Genomic DNA, 13,100 nt, shown 5'->3' with positions numbered 1-13,100 from the left:
GAGGCAAGTTGTTAGAAGCAGTGAAAAGTTTTTATTGAGGATGTAAGGCATGTGTACGTGAAGGAAGAGAGGAAAGTGATTGGTTCTCAGTGAATGTAGGTTTGCAGCAGGGGTGTGTGATGTCTCCATGGTTGTTTAATTTGTTTATGGATGGGGTTGTTAGGGAGGTGAATGCAAGAGTTTTGGAAAGAGGGGCAAGTATGCAGTTTGTTGGGGATGAGAGAGCTTGGGAAGTGAGTCAGTTGTTGTTCGCTGATGATACAGCGCTGGTGGCTGATTCATGTGAGAAACTGCAGAAGCTGGTGACTTTGTTTGGTAAAGTGTGTGAAAGAAGAAAGTTAAGAGTAAATGTGAATAAGAGCAAGGTTATTAGGTACAGTAGGGTTGAGGGTCAAGTCAATTGGGAGGTAAGTTTGAATGGAGAAAAACTGGAGGAAGTAAAGTGTTTTAGGTATCTGGGAGTGGATCTGGCAGCGGATGGAACCATGGAAGCGGAAGTAAATCTTCCTATACGTACACATGCCTTACATCCTCGATAAAAACTTTTCACTGCTTCTAACAACTTGCCTCCCACACCATGTGTTCTTAGTACCTTCCGCAGAGCATCTCTATCAACTCTATCATATGCCTTCTCCAGATCCATAAATGCTACAAACAAATCCATTTGCTTTTCTAAGTATTTCTCACATACATTCCTCAAAGCAAACACCTGATCCACACATCCTCTACCACTTCTGAAACCACACTGTTCTTCCCCAATCTGATGTAATGAATAATATATGTAATAAATGACATGATATATAGTAAATAAATGAAATAAATGATAAAAGAGGGAAGACCTACTACAAAATCAATGTTTTTAGTATGAAATTTAGTGATTGAAGGATGAAAGATAGGAGTAATTACCCAGGAAAACTATGTCATCTCCACCCCATTGACTTTCCTTTCAAGAGGGTGTAATAATATGATCATCACAAGAAAGTGAGTTTTGACTTTGGGCTTGTCTTCTTATCTCGTGATGGATAATATTTTCTGCTTTGTTCATTTTTCTAACTTCACCCAATACATGTGGCTTGGTGCAGTAGGAGAGATTGATGGGCATCTCTGGCAGAAGGTGGCTTTTAGATACATTACCAATTTTGATAATTGCCATATAGCAGACCTCAAGTGCAGATATTTTATTTTATCATTAAAAGGGTTTTAAATCCCAGGACCACAGATTTTTATATGGTAGAACAAATTCTTGTTTCAGTAATTGGGATTTGTGCTAATAGGGTCTGGCTCCTTTTACTAGACATGCCTGCTGACGCATAGGTTCTGTCTACTCCCCACATCGTGAAGTTAAAAGTTATTCAGCAAAACCAGCTTTCTTCTGAAAATTTACTTATCATGACTAAACTTCTGCCTTTTCTTCCTCCTTTTACAATATCTGTAGCCTGTAAGCTAACATGAAAATAATGTTGAGTGGAATTACTGCTAGTTTGTAAATGGAGGTGAATGAGCTGGAAACTTGCTCTTTTTGAGGCTAAGTTTTCCAGTCTGAGCTGCATTCGCTGTTGTCATTTATTTGACTATCTAATCTGTCTATATCTCTGATACCTGTTCCAATTGGAACTCCCTCAAAAGGGTGGCCATGGCAACAGAGTCTCGATAACTAAAGAACTCGGTGCTGGTTCTTAGCCTTTATGCCTCACCCTTAACAAGCCACAGGCAGAGGGCAAGTCTAGCACAGTTTTTGCAGAGGTTCCTACCTAATGCTCCTAATGACTGCTTCTATCTAATGCTCCCACCTACTACTTCTACCTAATCTTTCTACCTACTACATCTATCAACTTTTATCCATAGGGATAGGGGAGAAAGAATACTTCCCACATATTCCTCATGTGTCATAGAAGGCAACCAAAGGGGATGGGAGCAGGGGACTGCCCCCCCCCCCCAGTGAAAGGGTAAACAGAAGGAGTCATGTGGGGAGTGCTCATCCTCCTCAAAGGCTCAGATTTGGGTGCCTGAATGTGTGTGGATGTAACCAAGATGAGAAAAAAGGAGATATGTAGTATGTTTGAGGAAAGGAACCTGGATGTTTTGGCTCTGAGTGAAACAAAGCTCAAGGGTAAAGGGGAAGAGTGGTTTGGGAAAGTCTTGGGACTAAAGTCAGGGGTTGGTAAGACGACAAGAGCAAAGGAAGGAGTAGCACTACTCCTGAAACAGGAGTGGTGGGAGTATGTGATAAGGGTGTAAGAAGGTAAATTCTAGATTGATGTGGGTAAAACTGAAAGTGGATGGAGAAAGATGGGTGATTATTGCTGTCTGTGCACCTGGTAATGAGAAGAAAGATCATGAGAGGCAAGTGTTTTGGGAGCATTTGAGTGAGTGTGTTAGCAGCTTTGACACATGAGACTGGGTTTTTAGTGATGGGTGATTTGAATGCGGTGAGTAATGTGGCAGTTGAGGGTATAATTCTAGTGCATAGGGTGTTCAGTGTTGTAAATGGAAATGGTGAAGAGCTTGTGGATTTGTGTGCTGAGAAAGGACTGATGATTGGGAATACCTGGTTTAAAAAGAGAGATATACATAATTATACATATGTTAGTAGGAGAGATGGTCAGAGGGCCTTATTGTTTTATGTGTTAATTGATAGGTGTGTAAAAGAGAGACTTTTGGATGTTGGTGTCCTGAGGGGGCAGCTGGAGGAATGTCTGATCACTTGTGGAGGCGAAGGCGAAGGTTTGTAGAGGTTTTCAGAAAAGAAGAGAGAATGTTGGGGTGAAGAGAGTGGTGAGAGTAAGTGAGCTTGGAAAGGATACTTGTGTGAGGAAGTACCAGGAGAGATTGAGTGTAGAATGGCAAAAGGTGAGTGCAAATGATGTAAGGTTAGTGGGGGAGGAATGGGATGTGTTTAGGGAAGCAGTGATGGCTTGTTCAAAAGATACATGTGGCATGAGAAAGGTGGGAGTTGTGCATATTAGGAAGGTTAGTGAGTGGTGGGATGAAGAAGTAAGATTGTTAGTGAAAGAGAAGAGAGAGGCATTTGGATGATTTTTGCAGGTGCAAATGACTGGGAGAGGTATAAAAGAAAGCAGCAGGAGGTCAAGAGAAAGGTGAAAGAAGTGAAAAAGTGAGCAAATGAGAGTTGGGGTGAGAGAGTATCATCAAATTTTAGGGAGAATATAAAGATGTTCGCTGATGATACAGCGCTGGTGGCTGATTCATGTGAGAAACTGCAGAAGCTGGTGACTGAGTTTGGTAAAGCGTGTGAAAGAAGAAAGTTAAGAGTAAATGTGAATAAGAGCAAGGTTATTAGGTACAGTAGGGTTGAGGGTCAAGTCAATAGGGAGGTAAGTTTGAATGGAGAAAAACTGGAGGAAGTAAAGTGTTTTAGATATCTGGGAGTGGATCTGGCAGCGGATGGAACCATGGAAGCGGAAGTGGATCATAGGGTGGGGGAGGGGGCGAAAATCCTGGGAGCCTTGAAGAATGTGTGGAAGTCGAGAACATTATCTCGGAAAACAAAAATGGGTATGTTTGAAGGAATAGTGGTTCCAACAATTTTGTATGGTTGTGAGGCGTGGGCTATGGATAGAGTTGTGCGCAGGAGGGTGGATGTGCTGGAAATGAGATGTTTGAGGACAATGTGTGGTGTGAGGTGGTTTGATCGAGTAAGTAACGTAAGGGTAAGAGAGATGTGTGGAAATAAAAAGAGCGTGGTTGAGAGAGCTGAAGAGGGTGTTTTGAAATGGTTTGGGCACATGGAGAGAATGAGTGAGGAAAGATTGACCAAGAGGATATATGTGTCGGAGGTGGAGGGAACGAGAAGTGGGAGACCAAATTGGAGGTGGAAAGATGGAGTGAAAAAGATTTTGTGTGATCGGGGCCTGAACATGCAGGAGGGTGAAAGGAGGGCAAGGAATAGCGTGAATTGGATCGATGTGGTATACCGGGGTTGACGTGCTGTCAGTGGATTGAATTAGGGCATGTGGAGCGTCTGGGGTAAACCATGGAAAGCTGTGTAGGTATGTATATTTGCGTGTGTGGACATATGTATATACATGTGTATGGGGGTGGGTTGGGCCATTTCTTTCGTCTGTTTACTTGCGCTACCTCGCAAATGTGGGAGACGACGACAAAGCAAAAAAAAAAAAATAAAGATGTTATGGAAGGAGGTAAATAACGTGCACAACGAGAACAAATGAGAACGTCGGTGAAGGGGGCAAATGGAGAGGTAATAACTAGTGATGAAGTGAGGAGATGGAGAGAGTATTTTGAAGATTTGTTGAATGTGAAGAACTGTTGAATGTGTTTGATGATAGAGTGGCAGACATAGGGTCTTTTGGTCGGGTTGGTGTGCAAAGCGAGAAGGTCAGGGAGAATGGTTTGGAAGATGAAAGCTGGCAAGGTGGCGGGGTTGGATGGTATTGCCATAGAATTTATTATAAAAGGGGGTGACCGTGTTGATTAGCTGGTAAGGATATTCACTGTATGTATGGATCATGGTGAAGTGCCTGAGGATTGGCGGAATGCATGCATAGTGCCATTGTACAAAGGCAAAGGGGATTAAGGTAAGTGTTCAAATTACCGAGGCATAAGTTTGAGGCATGTGTACGTGTAGGAAGAGAGGAAAGTGATTGGTTCTCAGTGAATGTAGGTTTGCGGCAGGGGTGTGTGATGTCTCCATGGTTGTTTAATTTGTTTATGGATGGGGTTGTTAGGGAGGTAAATGCAAGAGTTTTGGAAAGAGGGGCAAGTATGAAGTCTGTTGGGGATGAGAGAGCTTAGGAAGTGAGTCAGTTGTTGTTCGCTGATGATACAGCGCTGGTGGCTGATTCATGTGAGAAACTGCAGAAGCTGGTGACTGAGTTTGGTAAAGTGTGTGAAAGAAGAAAGTTATGAGTAAATGTGAATAAGAGCAAGGTTATTAGGTGCAGTAGGGTTGAGGGTCAAGTCAATTGGGAGGTGAGTTTGAATGGAGAAAAACTGGAGGAAGTGAAGTGTTTTAGATATCTGGGAGTGGATCTGGCAGCGGATGGAACCATGGAAGCGGAAGTGGATCATAGGGTGGGGGAGGGGGCGAAAATTCTGGGAGCCTTGAAGAATGTGTGGAAGTCGAGAACATTATCTCGGAAAGCAAAAATGGGTATGTTTGAAGGAATAGTGGTTCCAACAATGTTGTATGGTTGCGAGGCGTGGGCTATGGATAGAGTTGTGCGCAGGAGGATGGATGTGCTGGAAATGAGATGTTTGAGGACAATGTGTGGTGTGAGGTGGTTTGATCGAGTGAGTAACGTAAGGGTAAGAGAGATGTGTGGAAATAAAAAGAGCGTGGTTGAGAGAGCAGAAGAGGGTGTTTTGAAGTGGTTTGGGCACATGGAGAGAATGAGTGAGGAAAGATTGACCAAGAGGATATATGTGTCGGAGGTGGAGGGAACGAGGAGAAGAGGGAGACCAAATTTGAGGTGGAAAGATGGAGTGAAAAAGATTTTGTGTGATCGGGGCCTGAACATGCAGGAGGGTGAAAGGAGGGCAAGGAATAGAGTGAATTGGAGCGATGTGGTATACCGGGGTTGACGTGCTGTCAGTGGATTGAATCAAGGCATGTGAAGCGTCTGGGGTAAACCATGGAAAGCTGTGTAGGTATGTATATTTGCGTGTGTGGACGTATGTATATACATGTGTTTGGGGGGGGTTGGGCCATTTCTTTCGTCTGTTTCCTTGCGCTACCTCGCAAACGCGGGAGACAGCGACAAAGTATGATAAAGAAAAAAAAATATAAAGTTTGATGAATGTTCCTGGGAAATTATATGGGAGGGTATTGATTGAGAGGGTAAAAGCATGTCTCCATGGTTGTTTAATTTGTTGTTGGATGGGGTTAGCGTGGTGAATGTAAGAGTTTTGGAGAGAGGGGCAAGTATGCAGTCTGTTGTCGATGAGAGGGCTTGAGAAGTGAGTCAGTTGTTGTTCACTGATGATACAGCGCTGATGGCTGATTTGGGTGAGAAACTGCAGAGGCTGGTGACTGAGTTTGGTAAAGTGTGTGAAAGAAGAAAGCTGAGAGTAAATGTGAATAAGAGCAAGTTTCAGTAGGGTAGAGGGACATGTAAATTGGGAGGTAAGTTTGAATGGAGAAAAACTGGAGGAAGTGAAATGTTTTAGATACCTGGGAGTGGATTTAGCAGCGAATAGAACCATGGAAGCGGAAGTGAGTCACAGGATGGGGGAGGGGGCGAAGGTGCTGGGAGCATTGAAGAATGTGTGGAAGGCGAGAATGCTATCTCGGAGAGCAAAAATGGAATGAAGGAATAGTGGTTCCAACAATGTTATATGGTTGCGATGCGTGGGCTATAGATAGGGTTGTGCGGAGGAGGGTGGATGTGTTGGAAATGAGATGTTTAAGGACAGTATGTTGTGTGAGGTGGTTTGATCGAGTAAGTAATGAAAGGGTAAGAGAGTAGTGTGGTAATAAAAAGAGTGTGATTGAGAGAGCGGAAGAGGAGGTATTGAAATGGTTTGATTACGTGGAGAGAATGAGTGAGGAAAGATTGACAAAGAGGATATATGTGTCAGAGGTGGAGGGAACAAGGAGAAGGGGAAACCAAATTGGAAGTGGAAGGATGGAGTGAAAAATATTTTGAGCGATTGGGGCCTGAACATACAGGAGGATGAAAGGCATGTGAGGAATAGAGTGTGAACGTATGTGGCCGTTGTTGTCTTTTCCTAGCGTTACCTCGCATGCAGGGGGGAGGGGCGTTCCATTTCATGTGTGGTGGGGTGGCGACGGGAATGGATGAAGGCAGCAAGTATGAATATGTACATTGTGTATATATGTATATGTATGTGTATGTATAGTATGTATATGTTGAAATGTATAGGTATGTATATGTGCATGTGGGTATGTATGTATATACATGTGTATGTGGGTGGGTTGGGCCATTCTTTCGTCTTGTTTCCTTGCGCTACCTCGCTAACACTGGAAGTAGCAACAAAGTATGATAAAAAAATAATTCATTATACCTAGTCACTGTCTCCCGTATTAGCGAGGTAGTGCAAGGAAACAGACGAAAGAATGGCCCAACCCACCTACATATACTTCCATATACATAAACACACACACACATGTACCTATACATTTCAGTGTATACGCACATATACATACACAGACATATACACATGTACACATTCATACTTGCTGCCTTCATCCATTTTCATCACCACCCCACCAGACATGAAACAGCACCCCCCTCCCCCCACGCGCAAGGTAGCGCTAGGAAATGACAACAAAGGCCACATTCGTCCACACTCAATTTGTAGCTGTCATGTGTAATGCACCAAAACCACAGCTCCCTTTCCACACCCAGGCCCCACAAAACTTTCCATGGTTTACCCCAGTTGCTTCACATGCCCTGGTTCAATCCATTGACAGCACATCGACCCCAGTATACCACATGGTTCCAATTCACTCTATTCCTTGCACACTTTTCACCCTCCTGTATGTTCAGGCCCTGATCGCTCAAAATCTTTTTCATTCCATCCTTCCACCTCCAGTTTGGTCTCCCCCTTCTTGTTGTTCCCTCCACCTCTGACACATATATCCTCATTGTCAATCTTTACTCGACTCATTCTCTCCATGTGACCAAACCATTTCATTACACCCTCTTCTGCTCTCTCAACCACACTCTTTTTATTACCACACATCTCTCTTACCCTTTCATTACTTACTTGATCAAACCACCTCACACCACATACTACCCTCAAATTTTCATTTCCAACACATCCACCCTCCTCCGCACAACCTTGTCTATAGCCCATGCCTCGCAACTATATAACATTGTTGGAACCACTATTCCTTCAAACATACCCATTTTTGCTCTCCGAGATAACATTCTCACCTTCCACGCATTCTTCAACGCTCCCAGAACCTTCGCCCCCTCCTACACCCTGTGACTCACTTTTGTTTCCATGGTTCCATTTGCTGGTAAATCCACTCCCAGATATCTAAAATACTTAGCTTCCTCCAGTTTTTCTCCATTCAAGCTTACCTCCAAATTAACTTGTCCCTTATCCCTACTGAACCTAATACCCTCGCCCTTATTCACATTTATTCTCAGCTTTCTTCTTTCACAATTTTTACCAAACTCAGTCACCAGCTTCTGCAGTTTCTCATTCGAATCAGCCACCAGTGCTGTATCATCAGCAAACAACAAATGATGACTCACTTCTCAAGCCCTCTCATCCACAACAGACTGCATACTTGCCCCTCTCTCCAAACCTCTTCATTCACTTATACTTCTATCTAATGCTCCTATCATTTTGCCGAAAGGTAGGCCTAGCTAGTGCATAGCGCTCACTGCAGGAAAATTTAGAGATTTGATGAATTAGCTGCGGGAGTTAAATGTTGTCAGGTCGTACATTTGACAAGGAGAGATTGTATTTTTGTGGACAGAATGCCAGTAGTCCACATATTTGTGAGGCAGAAAGAAAAGACAACTACCTGGATCAGAGAATGTGCAACTTGACAACCAGTAAAGTGCTGGCTCACTAAGCAAATGTCTTTATACTCAGACAGGTAATACTGGTAATATACCTTTCTGGTTGTTGGCTGCCTACCAACTACTACCCATAAAACTTGCCACAGAGAAAAGCCCATTATCTGTAAGGTCAAGGAAAAGTATTTTGGCTACATCAGCAAGGTATGATACCACCTGTTTGATCCAAGGCAGCAGTAAATATGAAAACTGCAACACAAGGCAAAGCATTAATTTGGGCTGCAGAATCAAACTCATCAGAACAATTAGTCAAAACAGCATATTAGAAAACTAAACTCTCGTTTAGGCCAAAGGAAGGTATTCTTTTGGTGCTTACCTTCTAAAATGCCATTGATTCTGTCATGCCTACAAGTAGCATTGTACTGCCTGTTTACAATTTGATTAATTTTCTCCACCTATGTATTAATTATGAGAAAAATGATATATGATTAATTCTTTTTCAGATACCAATACTACATGAACAAGAATTGATTAGGTATGGCATGTATCATGCACTCAACCCAGATGTTGATGATGAAGAAGAGATAAAAGAGTATGCAGTACTTGTTGGAATGAAAAGTGCTTATTCCATGTTTTTATATCGTAGCTGAATTATGTTTCACATTAATGTGTAATTAATGAGAGTATACAGGACCTTTTATCAAAAAAGAAAAAAAAAAGAATCAAGATATTAAGGCTCACTTTATTCATGATTTTTATTTTTATCATCAAATAGTCATAATCAATAAATACCTTGATTAGAATACTTCTCTGTTTGAGTCGTGATAATTTAGGATATGTCTTTGTGTAGTTCTAACTTGGATATAGTGAAGCAAAAGTTGTTTATAAGATAAAGGATATTCTAAAAACTTTATTGATGGCTGTTTATTTTGAAAGGAAAATCTGCTAGTCGTGATTTTTTTCTTGACATTTTATATATCTGTGTTACTATGTACTGTATTTGTTATTTAAAAGAATTTTCTTCTGAATGGTTGTATGATATTATATCCTTGTACAATTTATCAAATTCAGAAAATGTTAAAAATGAATGTGGACACTCACTGTAGTGCCTATATAATTAATTTTACTATGAGAGTGTTACATAGCATTTTACCAAGATGCTATTATTTAGAGGCAATTCCCAATAGACTGACATCACTCAGCCACTGAAATTATAAAACATTTTTAATCTATCACTTTATTTTTTCTTTAGTCTCCTTATTACCTCCTTCAGATATTCACTAGCCAATGAGATGATTGCTATATTCATACATTTTCAGACTAGGATGTAAATAATTTTTTCTTTATTATTTTTTTTTTTTTTTTTTTTTTTATACCTCGTCGCTGTCTCCCGCGTTTGCGAGGTAGCGCAAGGAAACAGACGAAAGAAATGGCCCAACCCCCCCCATACACATGTACATACATACGTCCACACACGCAAATATACATACCTACACAGCTTTCCATGGTTTACCCCGGACGCTTCACATGCCTTGATTCAATCCACTGACAGCACGTCAACCCCTGTATACCACATCGCTCCAATTCACTCTATTCCTTGCCCTCCTTTCACCCTCCTGCATGTTCAGGCCCCGATCACACAAAATCCTTTTCACTCCATCTTTCCACCTCCAATTTGGTCTCCCTCTTCTCCTCGTTCCCTCCACCTCCGACACATATATCCTCTTGGTCAATCTTTCCTCACTCATTCTCTCCATGTGCCCAAACCACTTCAAAACACCCTCTTCTGCTCTCTCAACCACGCTCTTTTTATTTCCACACATCTCTCTTACCCTTACGTTACTTACTCGATCAAACCACCTCACACCACACATTGTCCTCAAACATCTCATTTCCAGCACATCCATCCTCCTGCGCACAACTCTATCCATAGCCCACGCCTCGCAACCATACAACATTGTTGGAACCACTATTCCTTCAAACATACCCATTTTTGCTTTCCGGGATAATGTTCTCGACTTCCACACATTTTTCAAGGCTCCCAAAATTTTTGCCCCCTCCCCCACCCTATGATCCACTTCTGCTTCCATGGTTCCATCCGCTGACAGATCCACTCCCAGATATCTAAAACACTTCACTTCCTCCAGTTTTTCTCCATTCAAACTCACCTCCCAATTGACTTGACCCTCAACCCTACTGTACCTAATAACCTTGCTCTTATTCACATTTACTCTTAACTTTCTTCTTCCACACACTTTACCAAACTCCGTCACCAGCTTCTGCAGTTTCTCACATGAATCCGCCACCAGCGCTGTATCATCAGCGAACAACAACTGACTCACTTCCCAAGCTCTCTCATCCCCAACAGACTTCATACTTGCCCCTCTTTCCAAGACTCTTGCATTTACCTCCCTAACAACCCCATCCATAAACAAATTAAACAACCATGGAGACATCACACACCCCTGCCGCAAACCTACATTCACTGAGAACCAATCACTTTCCTCTCTTCCTACACGAACACATGCCTTACATCCTCGATAAAAACTTTTCACTGCTTCTAACAACTTGCCTCCCACACCATATATTCTTAATACCTTCCACAGAGCATCTCTATCAACTCTATCATATGCCTTCTCCAGATCCATAAATGCTACATACAAATCCATTTGCTTTTCTAAGTATTTCTCACATACATTCTTCAAAGCAAACACCTGATCCACACATCCTCTACCACTTCTGAAACCACACTGCTCTTCCCCAATCTGATGCTCTGTACATGCCTTCACCCTCTCAATCAATACCCTCCCATATAATTTACCAGGAATACTCAACAAACTTATACCTCTGTAATTTGAGCACTCACTCTTATCCCCTTTGCCTTTGTACAATGGCACTATGCACGCATTCCGCCAATCCTCAGGCACCTCACCATGAGTCATACATACATTAAATAACCTTACCAACCAGTCAACAATACAGTCACCCCCTTTTTTTATAAATTCCACTGCAATACCATCCAAACCTGCTGCCTTGCCGGCTTTCATCTTCCGCAAAGCTTTTACTACCTCTTCTCTGTTTACCAAATCATTTTCCCTAACCCTCTCACTTTGCACACCACCTCGACCAAAACACCCTATATCTGCCACTCTGTCATCAGACACATTCAACAAACCTTCAAAATACTCATTCCATCTCCTTCTCACATCACCACTACTTGTTATCACCTCCCCATTTACGCCCTTCACTGAAGTTCCCATTTGCTCCCTTGTCTTACGCACCCTATTTACCTCCTTCCAGAACATCTTTTTATTCTCCCTAAAATTTACTGATAGTCTCTCACCCCAACTCTCATTTGCCCTTTTTTTCACCTCTTGCACCTTTCTCTTGACCTCTTGTCTCTTTCTTTTATACTTCTCCCACTCAATTGCATTTTTTCCCTGCAAAAATCGTCCAAATGCCTCCCTCTTCTCTTTCACTAATACTCTTACTTCTTCATCCCACCACTCACTACCCTTTCTAAACAGCCCACCTCCCACTCTTCTCATGCCACAAGCATCTTTTGCGCAATCCATCACTGATTCCCTAAATACATCCCATTCCTCCCCCACTCCCCTTACTTCCATTGTTCTCACCTTTTTCCATTCTGTACACAGTCTCTCCTGATACTTCCTCACACAGGTCTCCTTCCCAAGCTCACTTACTCTCACCACCCTCTTCACCCCAACATTCACTCTTCTTTTCTGAAAACCCATACTAATCTTCACCTTAGCCTCCACAAGATAATGATCAGACATCCCTCCAGTTGCACCTCTCAGCACATTGACATCCAAAAGTCTCTCTTTCGCACGCCTGTCAATTAACACGTAATCCAATAACGCTCTCTGGCCATCTCTCCTACTTACATAAGTATACTTATGTATATCTCGCTTTTTAAACCAGGTATTCCCAATCATCAGTCCTTTTTCAGCACATAAATCTACAAGCTCTTCACCATTTCCATTTACAACACTGAACACCCCATGCATACCAATTATTCCCTCAACTGCCACATTACTCACCTTTGCATTCAAATCACCCATCACTATAACCCGGTCTCGTGCATCAAAACCGCTAACACACTCATTTAGCTGCTCCCAAAACACTTGCCTCTCATGATCTTTCTTCTCATGCCCAGGTGCATATGCACCAATAATCACCCACCTCTCTCCATCAACTTTCAATTTTACCCATATTAATCGAGAATTTACTTTCTTACATTCTATCACATACTCCCACAACTCCTGTTTCAGGAGTATTGCTACTCCTTCCCTTGCTCTTGTCCTCTCACTAACCCCTGACTTCACTCCCCAGACATTTCCAAACCACTCTTCCCCTTTACCCTTGAGCTTCGTTTCACTCAGAGCCAAAACATCCAGGTTCCTTTCCTCAAACATACTACCTATCTCTCCTTTTTTCACATCTTGGTTACATCCACACACATTTAGGCACCCCACTCTGAGCCTTCGAGGAGGATGAACACTCCCCGCGTGACTCCTTCTTCTGTTTCCCATTTTAGAAAGTTAATACAAGGAGGGGAGGATTTCTGGCCCCCCGCTCCCGTCCCCTCTAGTCGCTTTCTAC

The 13,100-nt window shown here is 42.4% G+C and overlaps 1 protein-coding gene across 8 annotated transcripts in view; it reads left to right on the top strand.

The window, feature by feature from the left end:
- The window catches only part of Ate1 (arginyltransferase 1), a 153,924-nt gene extending 144,419 nt beyond the window's left edge, over window positions 1-9,505 (top strand). For 7 of the 8 annotated variants that reach the window (XM_071656131.1, XM_071656127.1, XM_071656128.1 and 4 more), the window contains one exon: window positions 8,981-9,505. In XM_071656131.1, coding sequence (XP_071512232.1) covers window positions 8,981-9,127 — 147 coding nt within the window. In that variant the 3' untranslated portion in view covers window positions 9,128-9,505. The remainder of the gene's footprint in view (window positions 1-8,980) is intronic. The other variant, XM_071656130.1, reaches the window with a different exon arrangement.
- Window positions 9,506-13,100: the final 3,595 nt, after the last annotated feature.

Source organism: Panulirus ornatus, chromosome 62 (genome assembly GCF_036320965.1).
Source record: "Panulirus ornatus isolate Po-2019 chromosome 62, ASM3632096v1, whole genome shotgun sequence".
Lineage (NCBI taxonomy): Eukaryota > Metazoa > Arthropoda > Malacostraca > Decapoda > Palinuridae > Panulirus > Panulirus ornatus.
Note: the sequence above shows the minus strand (reverse complement) of the source record. Positions and strands in the feature narration are given on the sequence as shown.